A 20,042-nucleotide genomic window follows, 5' to 3' on the forward strand; every position below is an offset into this window, starting at 1 on the left:
TTTTTTTGCGCCCGTAGTTCCTCCTCCTCCTCCTCCTCTCTCTCTATCCCAGTATCCTGCAAACCACCAGTGTCTGTGACCAGTGGCTGACACGCCCCTCCACCCAACTCATAGTTTAGCCAAAGTCCGAGAGTGCCACTTAGTTATAAATATAAATAATAAACATATATATTACCATACATCTCAATAAATTACTTTATATAACACTTTCCATCTGCTGTTGGAAAAAACTTGTTCCATGGAAATAGTCATATGTTTATTTATTTAATTAATTGTAATGTTGTTTTGTGAATCAATTTGTGCCATACAAATAAAGTGTTTTATTATTATTATTATTATTATTATTATTATTATTATTATTATTATTATTGATGTACTTGTGGTAAAGATAAAATAAAAGCAATGACAGATCAAATTCTCAGGACAACTTGAGAAAATAAAGGACTAACCTTGATTGTTTTTCTCTCTTTTAAAATAATAAAAAACTGACAGCTTACATTAGTGTGTTCAGGCCTGGACCTGAGCCTCAGAGATTCATTGATGTGAGTCACACACAACAAGCATGGTTGTGAAGATGTAATAAAATATATGAATAATGTAGAGCTGCACCTCCATCAACAACCAAAGGGATGTACAACTTTAACGTTGTGCTGTGGGCTGTTCTGAGGCACAGCTCTGCTCTTCTCTATTCTTTTGAGGCTCACTGCAATTATTTGATCTTCTTGATGTTTCTGCCCACACATGCTGTTTTGATCTGTTCTCTGTGGTCATTGAAGACTTAAGTTTTACCACATGTCCACATCAAGAAAAGGCTTTTTTTTCTGGGGACCTTTTTTATCAAGCAGCAGGACTTCTTTTATTATTGAATATCCATTATGCATCATGTACTTAAATGTACATATTAATGTCCAGTGATACATTTTCCATACACAAGAGACTGCTTGGAAGTGAAAATCATACTGTTGTTATAATTGGGCCCAAACCCTGCTTGGTCATTTCCTGGTTGCCATTGATTCTTTATGGCTTGTATTGTTGCGAAGATTAATCCACAAAGTATAAAGATTTGTATTGATGGTTGATACTAGTCTTGATAGATCCTTCAATAAAGGAAACTACCATGTGAGATTATATCCTGGGCACATGGTTCTCTTGAGTACATGTCATAATAACCTCTTTGACATCTGTGGCTTGTATTCACATAACACATTTGTTATTCACCAATTAAAAAAATTCTCAGTCTTCAAACAATAAACTGTGTGTATGATGTAGTCAGCACAGAATAGTCAAAAGTATTCCTCATGTTTGTCAAAGTATTTTGTTGAATATTTATCGAGAAGAAAGCTACTACTAATGCATTCTCAACATAAATAATGACATATTTCACTCCGTTAAATAATAGTATTAGTATTTAAGGATAAGAATAGATATCATGACTGAAAAGAATACTGGACTGGTTCTTTCTCATGTCACTGTACTTATATGACTTGCACTATTTCTTACAGAAAAATATCAAGAATATTTCTGTACAAACCACTTGTACACTAAAAGTGTATATAATATACAAACTCTGCATTGTTTTGTATATATATATTACAGACCTGTATTTATAATTATATTTTCATCTTCAATCAATAATCCAAACATGTGACTGTATCTTTGCTATCTCCTGACTGTTCCTGAGAAGATTCTGCTCAGTCATGTTTACTTCAGGCTGGAGAACAAACTGCACCTCATTGTGGACAGGGTCGCTCTCATCTCTCATATGATGATTGGTTATCCATCGTGTCAATCAACTAGTAGTGGGCGGTCCCCGTTACCCCCCTTTCTTGCGTCTCGTAACCCTATTGGTCAAGCCTTTTCACTCCTCGATGTGATTGGTGCTTTGTAGCCTTGTGGCGGGTAGAACATTCCAGAAGTGGGCGTATCGGGAAGCTGCTGCGACAGTTCTCCAACCAGCACACCCCGGGGCTAGCTGTGCTAACATCACTATAACAACGGCGTGAAAGCGATGGACTCCTCCGGTTGAACTGAGACACAGACGAGACAAAGCTCCTCAGATACCAACGAACAAGACACACTTCTTTGTAAGTAACTGTGGCAATCACGACGTGTCGCCTCACTTTATCCAACGTGTATAACATGTGATGCTAGCCGACCAAACAGCTAACACAGCGTGTGGCTAACCCAAGCTAGCCACCCAAAATAAGAGAACTGGGGCCCGAGCACCGACAGTTCGAAGGACCTATTGTTTTTAGTTTTATCAGGCAAACCGCACTTTTTAAGTCTTGAACAAAATGTACGTATTCTGGAGTAATTCGTAATGGGCGTGGCAAAATGGCTCAACAGCGCCTCATACAATACGCAGCTATTCCGTCAGGTCCTGAGATCGAAAGTGCTCGGGCCCGCCAGTACAATGCTCCTCGCAGAGCTAGTTATAATTATTCCTCATTTTGCCATGTTTTTTTTTTGTGTGAAGCATTTTGTATCCTTGTTTAGATAAGTACTATACCAATAAAGTTATTATTAGTAATATTATTAATATGTCACTTTATTTGTCCTCTCTTTTTAGTTTGTGACCAACTGCTTAATCCAAACAGCCTCAATAATGGAAGACCAAGTGACAGTAATCACCAACCCCCTTGTGAATGTGCGCATTACAAGCACTGTCTACGCTGTGGAGGTTCAGCGCAGGTTCAATAGAGGACTGTGCATCGCTGACCTTAAGGTGAGCCTCTTCTTATCCACAAATCACACGTAACCCTTCTAAAGAGACTTACAGTTGGTTTTTCTAAGATCTAACCTGCTAACTTTATTGCTTCTTATCACCTCCACCAAGGAAAACAATTTTGTTCACCACTTTGTCTGTTGGTTAGACTGTGCAAAAACTATTGTTGTGCAAAGATGCTGTACAGCTTAGAGATGAACCCATAAAATGTTGGTGTGTATCCGGACCAGGGGGCAGATCCAGACTCAACATTTGAATTAGAGAACTAGAATGGAAATCAGGCCCAAAGTCCTGTTATTGAACAAAACAGCTAACAAACAACTACACAGGGGTGAAAACAAAACCTCTTTGGTGGAAGTAATAATTCATGGATCTTGTTGTAACAGACTAGTCATGTTAAGAGGACTGATATGTATGAGTGTGTGAAGATCTGTATTAAAATGTGATTTCTTAAGGCGACTGCTTTGGCGGAGGTATGTGCGCTACTGAGTGCCATTCAAGTTCATTTCTGTCTTCATGTTATCACAAATCTATCAGCATTTGAAAAATCAAATTGAATTACATGTACTATTTTGTTTTTACTCTAACCAGGGAAAGTTGGAGATGGCCGTGGGCACACCTGCCGGCTCCATGGATCTGGAGTTATACAGTGTCTCAGACAAGTTTATGCTGAAAATGGACGACAATGACGCTTTGCTGGGCTCCTATCCTGTTGATGATGACTGCAGAATACATGTATGTAGCTGACTGTTGCCATATATCGTAGTGTCATATGCACAGACAGTTTTCATTGATCCAAATCTGATTCTGTTTATCTGTAGGCAAGAAAAAAATAGCCTCACATATGACAGGATATATTTTTGGTGCAACAGATTGTGTGAAATTTATATTGGTTTGGTTTGCACAAAAACATTATGCAGTGACATAATCAGTAGATGATTTTTCGGGGATGCTATCCCCGTAAAATCTGACTGACCAAAAAGAAATTATCCCTCTAACTTGTCAATTCTGTCATTCCCTGTCAGTCATCGTCCAATCCATATGGAAAAGAGAGCCACATGTGTAGATGGAGAATATGTGTGAGCAGGTGAACCTACTAAAGTTAGCTCCGCTAACTAAATAATGGCCCCCCGGAGTGTGTTTTTAAAAGCTGAAACATAATAGATCAGAATGATGGCGCTCTTTGCCTTGCTATCCCTCTCTTTCCCATTCAAACACACTGACCCTCTGTCCAGTCAGACTGATCATCTGCAGCACCCATAGAAATCCATTTGCTTCGATGTTCAGTGGCCATCCATAAAGACATACTCTCTTAGGCAGGCAGGAAGAATTCACTATAAACAGGGTAGATACTGCTTTCCCAGTTCACTATGGTGTTCTCTACTGCAGAGGTGTCGGCCTCCTATCATTGAGTTATCAGCTACAAAGGCTAATTATCTGGAGGTACCCTCCCACACCGAGTTCTGGGGGTGACCTTCCCTGTGGTAAAAAGAAACAAATCCCCTACTGAACACAATGAATATTAAATTGCACCATTTAACCTAATAAGCATGGCTGACTTATTGCCGTTCTAGTTTCAAATAAAAGTGATGATTGACAAAAACTCATTTTCTGCTCAGGTTATTGATAAAAGTGGACAACAGGTGGGCGAGTTTACCGATGTTTCCGAAGTGGAGAAGTTTGAACTCTCAGACCGAGACTACGAAAAAAGAACAGGTACAAAGTGCTACACCAACACTTCTCTTCAATTTCTATTTCTCATAAGATAAATCTATTTTCAGTGCTTATTGAAATAAGTTTTACAATAATTCCTTAGTTTAATGGCCAAATGGGGCTTTTGCTATAGCAAAGGATGATATAGCTACACATCAAAGTATTTTTTCTGATTCCTTAATGATTACATCTATCCCGTTTAAGATTCACCATGGGATCCTGACAATAAAACATCTAATAACTCCATTACACAACAACTGTAGAAAGCTCTATTTATTTTGCGAACATTTTGACAAAATGTCAAGTTAGCTATTCAAACTTTTTTACTAGAAAAACATATTTGGCAATCACAGATGGTTGTAAAGTATGTGCTCATGAGTTTCTTTCCCTCAGACTCAGCAAGGTCGTTTATGAAGAGAAACCGTGTGGGCCGCTTCAATGAGGAAGAAACAGCCAAGAAGCAAGCCGAGATGGCTGCTCGGGAGAATGAACAGAAGGCTGCTGCTGAGGCCATTTCTGTTGGCAACCGATGCCAAGTGCTGGTCCCCGGGCAGCCCACAAAGGTTGCCACGGTCATGTATGTTGGTGAGTGTGGATAAAGATCAGCAGCTTTACTTTGTGTAGGAGACTAGGATGCTACTTTTTGCAGACTTTGTTTTAATTTATTGTGATAAAGGCCCATTACACAATTTATTAAATGCAGATGAATTTAGACATTGCTATAATAGTTTTATGAGCCCAAAAGTAACTGCTGTATTGGCTGTTGAAGTGCTTCCTATGCTGGCATGTTGTGTTTTATTTTTTTCAGTGTCGCTTACTGAAGGTTGTTAAATCCACATAGATAAAAAAATAATTGTGTGCTTCAGGCAGTTTACTTTGTTCGGTTAGAGACACCATGATTAAATATCTTCAAAGTCATGGCAAATTAATCTGTAATCCTGTGTTTAACACACAGATTAGAGGTGAAAATGGCATCTCACTTATAATTTTTGATAACCTGTCGTTGTCAGGGAAAAGCCAGAGAATTGACTAAGCAAATAACAAGTAAAAAGAGTAGAAATACCTGCTGTAAATAATGTTGCTTTAATTGCAGGTACAACAGATTTCAAGCCAGGCTGCTGGGTGGGTGTGAAGTATGATGAGCCCCTGGGAAAACACAATGGAACGTAAGTGCACTGTAATTTATGCAATACACATTTCACTGGCCTTGATTTTACCCTGATTATGACCTTGTCCCCTTTTGAAAATTATGTCTCCACAGTGTTCAAGAGAAGCAATATTTTGACTGTGAGATGAAATATGGTGCATTTGTAAAGCCCTTGAATGTGACGGTGGGAGACTTTCCAGAGGAGGATTATGGTATAGATGAGATGTAGGACAATGTAGTATTTTTTTGTTTCTGTCCCACTTAAGGTATGCATTTATCAATCTGCAGAGGAATGGGGAGCTGTTTTAATTTTAACAAATTAAAAAAATGTTTTGTTTGTTAGTTGGTTTTTCTCATCCTACTCTGGAAGATTTGATTCCAATGCATTTATGCCTCATTAACTCCACTGCAACACAACACAAGTGACAAATGGGTAGTAGTGTCTCTGGGTATTGGATGATAGTAATACATGGTAATCGCAACATAACGAAGGTTCATATGTGGCTTTTCACTTTACACAAATTGTCTTGATTTGGTTGTACTACCATTTATTCTCAAGATTGATGTCATCACACAACTATTTCCCCATGGCTCAGTTTATATTTCTCTTCACAAAGATGATTGTATATAAATGTTCACAGTCAACTGTAATCTTCACAGTTTTTGAAGACTTAATTGCTGAGAGTGGTCTGAGGATTTGGTGACTGTACTGATGGAGAAATGTACTGGACAATATTTTGACACTAAAATAAGAGCAGCATTGTTGCTGGTATCCCTGACAACTGTGATGTTCAATTGAGTTAAACTGGAAAAAAATTTAAAAGCTGTTTATTAAAAAGTCTCCTCATTTTTCTGGATATGCTAGACAAGAAAATGAAAGTTACAGGGGGATGGAATCATTGCTCTATTTTGAGTCAGGGCCACCACTCTCACCTTGTTGATCAAAACTCTTCCTATATGCAGTTCATGCCAGAAATAACAGTGTCAAAATAGGCAATGGTATATATTTTCTTTCTAAACGGCTTCGAATTCCTTAAATGTCCTGTTGTGTTTGTATGTGGTTTGTAAAACAGTCCCATTATTTTGGCTTCAAAGTGGATATGGGATTAAAATATATTTTTTCCCTGACTGAATTCCTCTTCTCAAATATTAAATCGTCTGCACTTTAATGTATCCTGCTTAAATTGAACCACTGAAATAAAAAGCAATGTTTCAACATTTCAAAATTTAAATTTGAAGTTTTATCCAAATGCAATCCATCAGATCAAATTTATTATTTTATTTATTTATTTAATTTCCTCCTCGGTGTAGAAATTGTTGCTCAAAATCGAATCATTGGAGGCAAATTGTGTCTTGAGAATGTTTCTCGGTGAACTTAAACTGATAGTTGGATCAATTCCTGCTGTTAACACAAGAAGTATCATATTATTTAGTTTTTAGGTGGATGGCTTAACTAACAAGAGGTGCAGTGGGGATGTACAAATAACTTTAAGAGTTGTACCATTACTTTATGTATCACTTTGATGACCATGATAATTGTATATTTCAAAATGCTAAAACTGTAAATCTTTGATTTTTATGCATTTCTGGCTCCCAGCTACAGGATACCTAACATGATGTGTTCACGCTGAAGTCATCATGTGACTGCGTCTCCACTGTAATCATGACAAGACATTTATGATTTTTGTGTTATTGATTCAAAACTGATCACCTGTTTTAATAGAAATATTAATAGTACATGCCTTAAATAGGCCTGCAACAGAAACATTGCTTCTTTACATCAGAGCGGGCTCGTCTGTTATGCTAGCATATACTTCAGATTGCTGTGTCCTTCTCTTCATCCTCTGATGCTTTAAACTACAGAGCATATGCATTTTGAAGAGTGGCGCAAAACGCATTCTCTCAACACTTCACTTCCTGCGTCTGTCACTTGATGTCGATCCTTGCCTGCTAATTGCTCATTAGATTAAATGTGTTTGTTTTGAATCACTGCCCTATGATCTGTTGTTTCATATGGACCTGAGATCTACTGAGTCCAGTATCACACAGATTGACCGACGGAACCAAACCATCCCGGTACAAGCATATAAAAATAATTCTTAAATGTTATAGATTTGGGACATCACAGCTGTCTCTGAATTTAACAATCCCGCTGTTTGACATTTACCGCCATCCATGTCAACGAGGGCGCCTCCTTCATCGCTGCCTCACTGTCCGTGTGTGTGAGTGTAATGCTGCGGTCCAGACAACTCGTATGTCAGATATTCTGACCTGAAATTGCCCAGTTCCGACTTCACGTCAAACGTAAACAAACATGTCTGACTGTGAGAAGCTGATTAATTTGTCTCGTGATGAGACAATTCAACTGTAGCCAGTGCAGCCTCCGTTCGTACAGAAACAAAGAGGAGGAGGGCGAGGAAACTTTTATTCTTGGAAACACATTCAATACATAAAGGAGAACACACACTGTCATTGGATCTCATGAACCAAGGAACCATTGTTTTAAAACAAACATATTTAATCATATGAACTAGTTAAGAACACACTCACAGGAAATAGGTTGAATTGGAGTTTCGAGACAGTTACTGCCTCCATTATGTCAGACAAGAAGTTACATCTCCTTATGTGGAGCTGAATCCTCTTGTTCAGTCAAAAAAGTCCAATAATCAGAACATGTGGTAGTTTGAAGGTGAATAAGTGAAGTGGAAGTTCAATGATAGCAAACACACTTCTCTGACCCTATTTGTGAGGAGCAAACCTTTTCTCCAAGCCAATATTGCAATCAAAGTTTCTCCAATAAAATCTTGCTGAAGGAACAGGAAGCATATTGCTCTGAAATAAGGCTCCATAGTCACTTTTCCATGTGAGGACTGAGCTGGGTCACTGTGACACTGGCAGCTGCAGAGACACATAGTTTCTGCTTGTGCGCTTCTACTTTTACTCTACAAATGATAGACGTCACCCTGATGACGCGCACACCGACCTCTCGCGATACTCCGCGCGGTTTCCCAGACAGCACGGTGGTGTGGCGTGTGCGCGAGAGAGAGACAAGGGGGAAAGATGGCGACGCAGGAAGGCGACGCGGCGAAAGACACCGCGAGCAACGGCGAGGTAAAATGAATGACAGCCCTCTCACCACATTCACCGTCCACGTCCCGGGGGAAGGAGAAAGAGGAGGCCGGTCGGTTTGTGAGAGCGGGGAGTCCGGCACCGGGTTATGTTTGAACGCGTTACCGAACATTGCACGAGCGAGCCGGGGTGACGTTGTCAGTGCCGCTTGGTTTTTAAAACGACGAGCCGAGGTAGCCCGGTCGTTAGCGGGTTCCCTGTGCGGAAACCGAGCGGTGTCGGCGGGGATGTCTCACACGGGCACACACGGTGAGGTAGAGGCGACGGGACGGGGAACCGGGTCCAGGGGTGTCGGTGCGAGCCGGCCGACTGCTGCGGGGTGTCAGAGCCTCCACAAGGCCCGAAGCTGAGCGACGCAGCTCGGTTTCATTAACTCGGGCCAGTCCCCAGCAGCAGCCCGCACACACATCTCCCCCACCGCTACTACCGCTCATCTTATGTCTTTATTATACGTTTTGCTCGATGTCCATTTTGTAAACCCCCACAGTGAAATACGGGTTTATCCATCAGCTCTTCCTGTTAACATCCAGGATCAGGTGTAGCAACATGGGGGGAGCGAGCAGCCTAGCAATTATTTCCCACAGTGACTGATGCTTATCACAAGTTAACAGAGGTCAGAGTGAATCATCTCCTCTGGGCTCCTCCGGCTCTGCGTCTTAAGGCTTTAGCCAAGCAGACATCTGTGGTGATGCTGAACAGTGACATGACGAAACACATGTTAATGTGTGTAGCAAAGAGCTGACGTTTGGGGTCAATTCTATTTTCAATTCATTAATAATTTAATTTTGATTTGTTTGTAGGGTTCTATATATACACAACTCAAGTTTTTGCTTCTTTGTATTGCACTTTTAAATCTACAGTATTTAGCACTAGTTTACGCCTACCATATTAACATCAAATACAACCGTAATTATCCCAATGTAATTTTCATCAATAGCAATATAAAAGAAGTCCAATATATATTGGGATGTTCCTGTGTACGCTCAGTGAGGAGGTGTTACACACAATTGAGTTACCACTGATTTGTCAAATGTTTTAAGTGCTTGTCATTTTCTGCCCCGCAAATAGTAAAGACTGGTTTAAAACCACAACCTTCACCCAGGAGCAGTAATCTGTATTTAAACTCTTAAGCAATAATAATGTGACATTTAACTGCGATATCTACAAATCCGTTTTTTTTTTTAAACGTTGATTTAATCAATAGAAGTTGGCAGTGATAAATCCCTTCAAGCCCAGAAGGCTGTTAAAACACCTAGCCCTGTTTTCATTGTATTTCCAGTTACTTGGAATCAATCTGGATAAAAATAATGTTAAGAAACGGGTTACCCATCTCTTTCAATTCTTCAGGGAACCAATTATTTTTTTATCAGACTATTATAAGAGTCTAAATACCCTTTTAAACGATCAGTTCAACTGAGTTATTTTAATCCATTGCAGGGGACTGTTCTCCTTTTTGAAAGGAATGCCTGGCTCTTATATTCAAATGTAAGAAAAATACACAAGTGGCAACGCTGCAGCATCAGCTGAGAGACATTTCTGTGGTATTAATTTAGGGGAAAACACTCAAGGGTCTAATAACATATAAAACCAAAGGTGTTTGCTGTTTTCTGTTACCCAGCTGGTCTCTATGAGGACAGGGCAGGACAACACACTTGGTGGATTCAGTGCTATCCATGTCTACAAAATTGCCATTTTTACTTTTACTACACATCCTCTGAATGTGGTGAAACCATTTTTGTCGCTAAGTGATTTTTACTCGTAGGAGATACTGTCACTGTGATATGATAGACGTTACAGCAGTCTCCATTTCTCTGTAAACCATTGTCTTCCCTGAACTTGTTACCCTCCTCCTCCTAGACACACACACCGACAATCCAGTGAGAAGTATTTACTCGGAAACCTAAATAGGTGGTTAATTGTTAATCCTTGGGGAGTCTATAAATTGTATATTATCATCCTAAGCTGCTGCAGGAGATAACATACTTGGTGTGTTGGTGATCTCTCTGTGTCATGGTTATTATGTTGATCGGTTCAGGAGTCAGAGATCCGTGACTCTGATAAAGCTGCTTCAATTTGAACACAACAGTACATGGCAGCGAGGATGAAAAGCCCCATTTTGAGCCACTTCATGGCCTTGAAGTCACATTTTCTCTGTTACTCAATTCAAGGCTGTCTTGGCCCCCTGTTAAAGAATGACTTGTCAAACAGAAAAGGATTTTTTAACCTCAACCATTGTTTGTTTCTAGAGGCCAATGGCTCGTCTCATTTCTGATGGTGACGACGGGGGAGATTAGATGTTTAGATAGTGAACCAGTCTCATGACTTAGCATGTGCTTGTCTATTGTGTCACTTGAATAGAGTCTGGCCTTGCTGGAGGGGTGGGGGATGCATGGACACACGCTGAACCTTTCAAGGGTGAAATTACGTTGAAGAAGAACAGAGAGATTTGTATTGATCTTTACTATGCAAATATAACAGGGACTGTAAGACTTCTTTAAATATTTTGAATCTCCTAAGGCTTTATTGATACAATCACAAATAAGCATTATGTTAATTAATTAAGTCAGTACCTGTTTTCCCAGTTTGATAAATCTTGTTAGAATGGTCTCTTTTGGATGTCCTGTAATTTCTAATAATTTGAGGACTTGAACAGGTATTTCCATTTCATCAATTAATTTATTGAATTTGTTAACATTATATATATTTTATACTATATAACTCTGGTAAAAATCCCTCAGATGGCTGTATGTAATGTCATTTAAACCCAAATATACTATATTTTCAATTACATAATTAAGAAGTAATATTTGAGCTGTAGTGAGAGAATCTTTGGATTAATTGATTGATAATACATTGGAGAGTAATATTCATGTCTTACTTTGTCAAACCAGCATTCTAAATATGAAAAATATCAAAGGTATATGTTTGTATAAAGTTATATGTAACCTTCAGAAAACCTTTTTTTATTTATGACACAAGTGGCTGCTCAGTGAACTACAGTCACTATGCTGCTGCTCATGAGGAAACATTGACCAAAACAGTGACTGGATGTGCACGAGAAACTATAGGGCTGGGATAAGCAACATTAGCTTGGAAATAAAGCTCATAAGAAATCCAAAGTAACCAGTTCTAAAGACGAGATGTTTTGTGCTGGGAAGCCAGTTGTTTGAACTAACGTTTACTAGTGCTGCTTACTGTTGGTGCTGTAGGGGAGTGGAGGAGGGAGCATAAAATCCCATTCTTTCCAGAAAACTTGAGACCTTCTACATATGAATCGTTCTATAGGCTTTAATAGGCAACTGAGAAAGTGGGACATTGTAAAAAAAAATTCACAGGTTGGCAATAAAGAGTGATTAATGCATGTAACTTTTTTTTAATTCTTGCATATATTACCTTTTTAAGTTTACAAAAATGTAAGATTATGAAATGTTTTTAATTAAGTGTTCAAACTGAAATCATTTGTCATTAATTTTGAAACTTTTTTTGCAAATGTTCAATTGCTGAATTCCTGCTTTGAAAACCAAGCTACTTGCCATTGTTACCTCTCTTCAGGAAATGGCGCCAAAAACAGTTTATAAAACAGTTTATAAACTGCTTAAAGACAGAGGTCATTGGTCATGTGTTGATGTGTATTTATGGTTTTAGGTGAGCAGCAATGGAACTGTTGCAGCAACAGATGACCAGACTGTGCAGACGGCTGCAGATGCACAGGACCCTCAGCAGCCACCGCCGCAACCAGCACCAAATGCCTGGCAGGTTATTAAAGGAGTCCTCTTCAGGTGAGTTTGTCTTAATCTGAAAAGCAAAGATAAAACCTAACTCTGATACTATGGATGTATTAAAGGTTAAACATACAACATTCACCAACACTAAATGTCACCTCAGAGCAAAATGAGTCCACCATACCTCCCCCTTCCCTTTGTGTTATCAGCAAAGTGTAACTCAGCCCAGTGGAAGCATCCCCAAACCCTCAACAAGAAGTTCCAACCGAATAAGGTTACCCAGTGTATTTGAGATCCAATAGAACAAAAAATCCAACCATTAGTCTATGCTAACAATGCCTCGTAACCCAATAAGTAGTAGTAGGATTTGCCAAACACTAGTGTTCTATTGCCAACAGCAAATTAACTAATGTCATCATGGCAGCTCCAAATGGTCACAGACCTTACTTTTGACATGCATTATTCAAAGGCCAGTGTGATGTCTATTTCTCAAAAAGAAGGAAGTAAAGAAAACCACAAATGCACAAAAGTAAAATGAAAGCTTGAGATTTTATGATTCGTCAGTAATATGTTTTGTGTCTGCCACAATGTACTGTGTTATTTCACTTCTATTGTCTCTGATGTCCCATGATTTATGATGCAAGAGAATTTCCCTGCAAGTCTGAGTGGAATGCAGTTGGACTGGATACATTTTAATCTGATTAGCCCTTAAATTGCACTTACAATTTATATTTTTAATCTTACACATCACTTCCCTCTTGCGCGCTTTTATATTTTTTCCCTTTTATCACTCACTTAAATTCCTGTGTTACTCAATACTCTTTTCTTTGTTGTGTTTCCTCTCGTTTCTCCAGAATCTTCATAATATGGGCGATCAGTAGTTGGTTCCGCCGAGGACCGTCCACGCCTGACCCCAGCACGCCAGCTGGGGGGGCACCCAGGGTACCCAGCAGGAACCTCTTCCCCAAGGACACCCTCATGGTAAAATTAAATATATTTTATTTACGCTATTCATATTTAACAACCCTCATATTCCCAGCCCCTAAAATACCAACACACCAAACAAATGTCATAAACACATTTTCTCTCTGTGTTTGCAGGACCTGTATGTTTATGTGTCCCAGGACGAGGTGTTCTCTGACTTCAACAACACAGATTCCCTGTTCTGGTTCCACAGGGACCTGGTCTATGGAGATTGGAACATGGGAGAGGAAGGGGACGGCTGCTACGAACGCTATGAGGAGATTGACATCCCAGAGGTGGGGATAACTTATAGAGGGGAGGTCCAATGTGAAAGTAGGGGGAGGGTACAGACAGTAGTTAAATGGTGAAAAGAAACAGGCGTTAGACAGGAACCTATTAGATCTTTTATGTGCATTTACTTGAAATTAATATTTTTCCTTGTGTGGCATTTGCTTGCAGGCAGTTCAGAAAAACGGTTCCCTTTTCATGCACGTCTACTTCACTAAAAGTGGATTCCACCCAGACCCCAAACGCAAGGCACAGTATCGCAGACTGGCCACAGTTCATTCAACACGAAGTGAGCACATGTTCAAAACACACATGTACATTTTAAAACAAAAGCTGTAGTAATAATACGGAGGGTTAACCTTTTACTTTTTTACTCTGTCAGTGCTGAATAAATTCAAACGAAGGAAGTTTATGAAGACCAAGAATTTGCTAACAGGAGAAACAGAAGCAGATCCTGAAGTCATCAAGGTTGGTATATTTTGTTTTATTTGTGCACTGTAGATCTAGACTGATAAATCAGCCAATAAATCACTCATTGAATTGAAGTGACCTCTTATTGCTGTCAAATTTACTGCACAAGAAAGTTTGTAAGAGTGAAAGTTTTAGTCTTTAAAAAAAAAGTTATCACTTGACATTGAGTGCCAAATACATCTTACAGAAGACCTATTGTATCTTATCCTTGCAATGGCAAGCAAAGGAACCAGAATTTATGTTATCAGTTAAAATATTAGAAAAAGTATCTACCGAAGCTCTTCAGGAACTAAAGGAAAACTCTGAAATGTGTTTGACAGCGAGCAGAGAGCCACGGTCCAGTGGAGATTATTTCTCATTGGCATCCAAACCTCACCATCAACATAGTAGATGACCACACAGCCTGGGTCAAAGGCTCGGTTCCACCTCCTCTAGACCAACGTAAGTTCATCTCGCGGACCTTTGTGTCATTACTGCGAGATGCTGGAAATGTTTGCAATTTCTTTTTAGGCATCAACTGCAACATATGTTTAACTTTTCTGTATTGAACATAGATTTCTTGGAAGCTCTGTGTTAAACAGTTTTTGACGTTTCCACTTTTCTACCCCGTCTATGACCAGATGTGAAGTTTGATGCAGTCAGTGGCGACTACTACCCCATCGTGTACTTCAACGACTACTGGAACCTGCAGAAAGATTACTACTCCATCAACGAGACCCTGACAAAGCTGCCGCTGCGTCTCAACTACTGCCCACTGTCCTTGTGGCGCTGGCAGCTGTACGCTGCCCAGAACGCTCGCTCGCCATGGAACTTCCTGCCTCAGGACACTTATGAGCAGTCTGATGAAGACCAGGACTCTGTGAAGGTATGAAGTCCAGGGTCACAGAGAGAAAATAGAGACAAACTGTAATTATGTAATGAGATAGAAATGTCTTGGTTCTTTGATACAGGTTTAGGTTTAGTCAAATAGACAAGCAATATTAATGACTCTTATTAAGGTATTTAGTTCACATGGGTATCGCTGCAGTAAAGCCTGTGACCTTTCTGATAATCTAACTTGGGATGAAAAACACTCTTTGTGTAGGTGGCCCTTTTGGAAACCAACCCATACCTGCTGGGACTCACCATCGTTGTCTCCATTGTGCACAGCATCTTTGAGTTTCTTGCCTTCAAGAACGGTAAGATCACATCAAACTAGTCTGTATTCAGAATAGATTGTACAGTGTCTGTCAACCCCCCCTAACGTCACCTCACCACCATCTCCTCCTCAGATATTCAGTTCTGGAACAGCAGACAGTCTCTTGAAGGTCTGTCTGTCCGCTCCATCATATTTGGAGTGTTTCAGTCTCTGGTAGTGCTGCTGTACATACTCGACAACGAAACCAACTTTGTGGTGCAGGTCAGCGTCTTCATCGGTCTTCTCATTGACTTCTGGAAAATCACCAAGGTCATGGACGTCAAAGTAAGTCAGAACAACTCTTGAGCTCCTGTCTTCTGTCCTTTTTAATAAAAAACCCTTCAGTTGGTTTGTGTCACTGGGGATCTCCCAAATCAACAAAGAAGGAACTAATTAAAGTACCTGTTCAGATGAACTTAAGTTTTAATAAAAACAAAAATCGATAATAAGCTATATGTTAATCCAACTGTGTTTGCTCCCTGTTTTCAATCCAAATGCTAACCTGTTACATCTGTAAATTACATTTCTCCTTCCCGTTGTTGTAGCATCATTCAAGTAACCACACTTTTCTTCTTTGCTTAGCTGGACAGAGAGAACAAAATCTTGGGGTTAATCCCAAGAATTGCATTCAATGACAAGTCAACATACGTGAAGTCTTCAACCAAAATCTATGACGACGTAAGTTCAATCCTCAACACATTCAGAAGTCGCTGTTTTCAGGATATGATTAGAAGAGAATATTTTTCATTCCAGACACCTCAAGCATTTAGTTGGTCAGTTTTTTCTATGCAAAAAGTTGCATGATGATTCCTTTTCTCTTGTTCAATGAACAGATGGCCTTCAAGTACCTGTCATGGCTGCTCTACCCTCTGTTCGGCTGCTATGCTGTCTACAGTTTATTGTACGTGGAGCACAAAGGCTGGTACTCATGGGTACTCAGCATGCTCTATGGCTTCTTGTTAACCTTTGGTAAGTGACAAGCTTATACACGACTAATAATATATTCAATATAAGAGAAGCATTTGACATAGACAGAATAATACATAGACTTGCAATCCAGGTTTTGTTAATAGATCGATAGATAACATGCATAATGCAACACAAGACTATTACATTAAGTGAAGTCAATGAAGAACAGTTAACTAAACAAATGTTTTTTTTTTATTATTTAATTTCTTATATTTTTTGTGTTGTATATAGAAAATAAACCTGCTCTGTGTTTCGATTTTTACATGTTTATGTAAATCTGTTTGTAAGGTACAGCTGATTATTATTGTGTTGAATTTACACACAGCTTCTGTTTTCCAACTTGCATCATGGTTACATACTATTCCCAACAGCCTTTGCCAGTGTGCTGTGTATTATTAGATTCTCAGCCATGTTGCCTGCTGTCTCATTGACTGCCTCTGGTGTAAAAAGTCTTCAAATTACCAAACCACCTCCTTCCTTTCCCTTTCCCTTTTTTTTTTTTTAGGTTTCATTACAATGACGCCGCAGCTATTCATCAACTACAAAATGAAGTCTGTGGCCCACCTCCCATGGAGGATGCTCACCTACAAGGCTCTGAATACCTTTATTGATGACCTGTTTGCCTTCGTCATCAAGATGCCCATGATGTACAGGATAGGATGCCTCAGAGATGGTACGTCTTCTCTGAACCAGACGTTGGTGATTTACATTTAGGTTTAATAATCAAGCAATCGAAGTTCCTTTGGCCACGTTCAGGAACCATTTTCAGTTTGTAGTTTAAAGATGAATAAAAGGAGGCTCACAATTTATCCTTAAAGATTTGGACGGTTCTCCTTTATGGTCTTTCTGTTTTGACTTGAGATCACTGACTTCAGAAGAAATGTAGAACCGTTGTCATCAGTCTGCAATGTCTGTCACTTTTTACTGGTATGTCATTATCTCGTGTATATGCTTAATGAAGATTAATAGTGGCCGCACTTCTTATTGGTTTAATAATGTGAAAGCTCACATGTAAGTTTGGGGAACACATATTTACCATAGACTCTTTTTGTACAAAAATGTTGCAAAAAAATAACGGATAGATGCGGCCATCTTGCACTTTGACATAATTTGGAGTCTGTGCAGTAATGATCTTGGAATTTAAATCATATCTGAAATATGAACACTTAAACATATATCACTAAGAAAAGAACTACATAAAATGACAGAAAAATGAAAAATTTGTTCTTCATGTACTTTGATGTTTTAGTTTGGTCAATGTCCCTTCTACTAACATGAAGAGGTAAACGGTATTACACATACTGCCATCAGCCACCAGGTAGTGATCAAGATGATTTGGTTTCACCTTTGTGGAGCTGGCATGTCGTGCATCTTTGTATGCAGTCAGATTTTTACAATGAATTGATAATAAATGGTTATTTAATTATTTGACTAACACCGCTTTCCTCTCGTGCAGATGTGGTATTCTTCGTCTACCTTTACCAGCGCTGGATCTATCGGGTTGATCCCAACAGGTTCAACGAGTTTGGCACCAGCGGAGTAGACCACGACCCAAGCAAGACAGCGACAGTAGACGGTACTCCCGCAGTAGAAGGTGCTCCTGCAGCAGATGATGCTCCCGCAGTAGAAGGTGCTCCTGCAGCAGATGATGCTCCTGCGGTAGAAGGTGCTCCTGCAGCAGATGATCCCACAGCAGAGGATGCTCCCGCAGTAGACGATCCCGCAGAAGACGATCCCGCAGAAGACGATTCTGCAGAAGACGATTCTGCAGAAGACGATGCTCCCACAGCGGCCGCCCTCACAGACAAACCAGAGGGGGAGAAGAAGAACGATTAAGCAAGACCACGCCCTCACTGCCGGGGCGAAGAGGACTTGTGAAAACAAGGCAGGGAAGGGAGTTGTCGTTTAGCTGTCATGGACACCGCTACAAAAAAAGATGCAGTTCATCTGTTCCCTCTGATTTCTCTGTGGATCCACAGAGAATCATTCAGTGTAGACTTGGTAAATTCTTATTTCTGTTTCCCGCTCCATCCCTGCCCTCTCGTTTTGCGGTTCAAGTGAAGTAAAACAAAATGTGTTGTACTGTATTTTGTTTGATTTCTCAGAGGGTAACAGTGTCTTGGAGTAGAGGTTGGGAGGGGAACGGGTCGCAGTTATGCTATACCTTTCTTTTTTTATACAGGGGGAAAAGAGGCCAAGTGCAACTTTTGTTATTTGTGTCGATTCCTTGTGAATTTTTCTTTTCATTCCATGTGAGCACCGTGTTTCCAAAGCCTGGAAACCTGTGAGTAGTGCTGGAGGAAAACTGGAAAGGTCCTGAGCCACGATGGTATATGAAGATGGGAGGGGACTGGAGATGAGATGGACGACCCTATAGGACACTACCCACACGACAGTGACTGCTACCCTCAATTTTAAACAAATGGTTAATGTTCTTAACTTGAACACAAAAAATAACAGCCTTGTTGGTATTAATACAAATATATTAATATTGTCAATGACTTAATTTGTTTTTCAGTCACTGAAGCATTTTTTTTGTATGTCCTCAAACTGTACAGAATTTCAGCTTGTCATGTTAATAATACAGATGTCAAAACTGTCTAGCCATACCTTATTTGCGACTTTAACTTTTAATTTCCCCCCTTGACTGATTGCCTGATTTTCACATGTTTCACGCTCTGAGCCAAATCATCTGGACAGACCCGGTGGGGACTGTCAGGTGTGTGTGCTGGAACAGCTACAGTGTCTCTTGTTGTTGAGTTCTGTAAAATCCTGAAACAAAGAGGGTTCGATGTTGGTTCATATTAAATTTTGAGCATTCATGTTTATAGTAAAACTTAAGTGTGATTTAAAATGTCTATGCAAAGATTTGTTCATTTTTTTACTGTTAACTTTTCGTGCTTTTCGAGTTCAAGAATAGTTTTGTTTACATGAAATCTTATATTTTCATGCAGATTTTAATTGATGTGGAGAGGAAATACAGTTTCGGGGCTTATGCAGCATGCTTCATTAGACTTCAGATCGAAAGTCCTAAAGTCAGATTCAGTTTACAAAGAAATAACAAATGAGATGCAAACTCTATTACAATGAGCTGATAAAAGGAAATATTTAATATTCTTCTTTGGAAATAGAGGACCGAATAGTTGATTTATATAAGAGTTTATTGTCCTGCGATTGAAGCTTGTTAGTTTCAACTGCTGATCATAGGTCACTGAATTCAGGAAGTTTGCTGCTGCTACAATATACTAAATACAGTAGATGTGTCTGTAATTGTTTAACCCTTTTCTGAAATAAGACCAAACAGTATGTAATATACGTTTTTATAGTAAACTAGTTGCAGTATAGTTTGATCTTGAGGTGTCGCGGGACGCGAGGCCAAATGTTAGTGTTTGCGCTCACCTACACAAATGGGATGCAGATTTTTCTCTTACCATTTATAGTCCTATTTTAGATAGATCATCCACTGCTTGAAAACCAGTGACATATGAACAAGGGTTCCCTGATTACTTGACTCATCCTTAGTAGGAATTTAATAAAAATAGAAAATGCTGAATCACAGCATGTAGCTATAGTGCCACGCCCCTAGATGTTGCCAAAGGAGGATTTTTACTGTTTCTTAGAAACACTTCAACTTTTACTTTTCATTTCCCTCAAATCGTCTGTTCTCCATGGGAACAGCAGGGGGCACTGCAGCACCACATAACTTCCCCAAACGTGGAAAAGTCTGGAACCCGGTTT

The 20,042-nt window shown here is 39.6% G+C and overlaps 2 protein-coding genes across 2 annotated transcripts; both read left to right on the plus strand.

The window, feature by feature from the left end:
* Positions 1 to 2,550: 2,550 nt before the first annotated feature.
* tbcb (tubulin folding cofactor B) lies at positions 2,551 to 6,817 on the plus strand. Its single transcript, XM_053422977.1, has 6 exons — positions 2,551 to 2,725; positions 3,317 to 3,460; positions 4,345 to 4,441; positions 4,832 to 5,023; positions 5,532 to 5,604; positions 5,700 to 6,817. Exons 1-6 carry the CDS (start codon positions 2,606 to 2,608, stop codon positions 5,812 to 5,814), a joined length of 741 nt encoding a protein of 246 aa, XP_053278952.1. The 5' UTR covers positions 2,551 to 2,605; the 3' UTR covers positions 5,815 to 6,817.
* A 1,758-nt stretch (positions 6,818 to 8,575) lies between these two features.
* clptm1 (CLPTM1 regulator of GABA type A receptor forward trafficking) lies at positions 8,576 to 19,158 on the plus strand. Its single transcript, XM_053422978.1, has 14 exons — positions 8,576 to 8,696; positions 12,360 to 12,493; positions 13,291 to 13,417; positions 13,537 to 13,695; positions 13,859 to 13,976; positions 14,070 to 14,155; positions 14,479 to 14,599; positions 14,779 to 15,023; positions 15,243 to 15,336; positions 15,430 to 15,620; positions 15,918 to 16,013; positions 16,169 to 16,304; positions 16,810 to 16,977; positions 17,761 to 19,158. The coding sequence occupies exons 1-14, from the start codon at positions 8,646 to 8,648 to the stop codon at positions 18,138 to 18,140; spliced, it is 2,106 nt and encodes a 701-aa protein (XP_053278953.1). The 5' UTR covers positions 8,576 to 8,645; the 3' UTR covers positions 18,141 to 19,158.
* Positions 19,159 to 20,042: the final 884 nt, after the last annotated feature.

Source organism: Pleuronectes platessa, chromosome 5 (assembly GCF_947347685.1).
Source record: "Pleuronectes platessa chromosome 5, fPlePla1.1, whole genome shotgun sequence".
NCBI lineage: Eukaryota > Metazoa > Chordata > Actinopteri > Pleuronectiformes > Pleuronectidae > Pleuronectes > Pleuronectes platessa.

Bases quoted from the DNA above. Each gene is read 5' to 3' on its own strand.
- tbcb (XM_053422977.1), top strand. From the start codon at position 2,606: ATGGAAGACCAAGTGACAGTAATCACCAACCCCCTTGTGAATGTGCGC. The intron at 3,461-4,344 runs GTATGTAGCTGA...TTTTCTGCTCAG, and splicing joins ATGATGACTGCAGAATACAT to GTTATTGATAAAAGTGGACA. The intron at 4,442-4,831 runs GTACAAAGTGCT...TCTTTCCCTCAG, and splicing joins AGACTACGAAAAAAGAACAG to ACTCAGCAAGGTCGTTTATG.
- clptm1 (XM_053422978.1), top strand. From the start codon at position 8,646: ATGGCGACGCAGGAAGGCGACGCGGCGAAAGACACCGCGAGCAACGGC. The intron at 12,494-13,290 runs GTGAGTTTGTCT...TCGTTTCTCCAG, and splicing joins ATTAAAGGAGTCCTCTTCAG to AATCTTCATAATATGGGCGA. The intron at 15,621-15,917 runs GTAAGTCAGAAC...TTCTTTGCTTAG, and splicing joins CCAAGGTCATGGACGTCAAA to CTGGACAGAGAGAACAAAAT.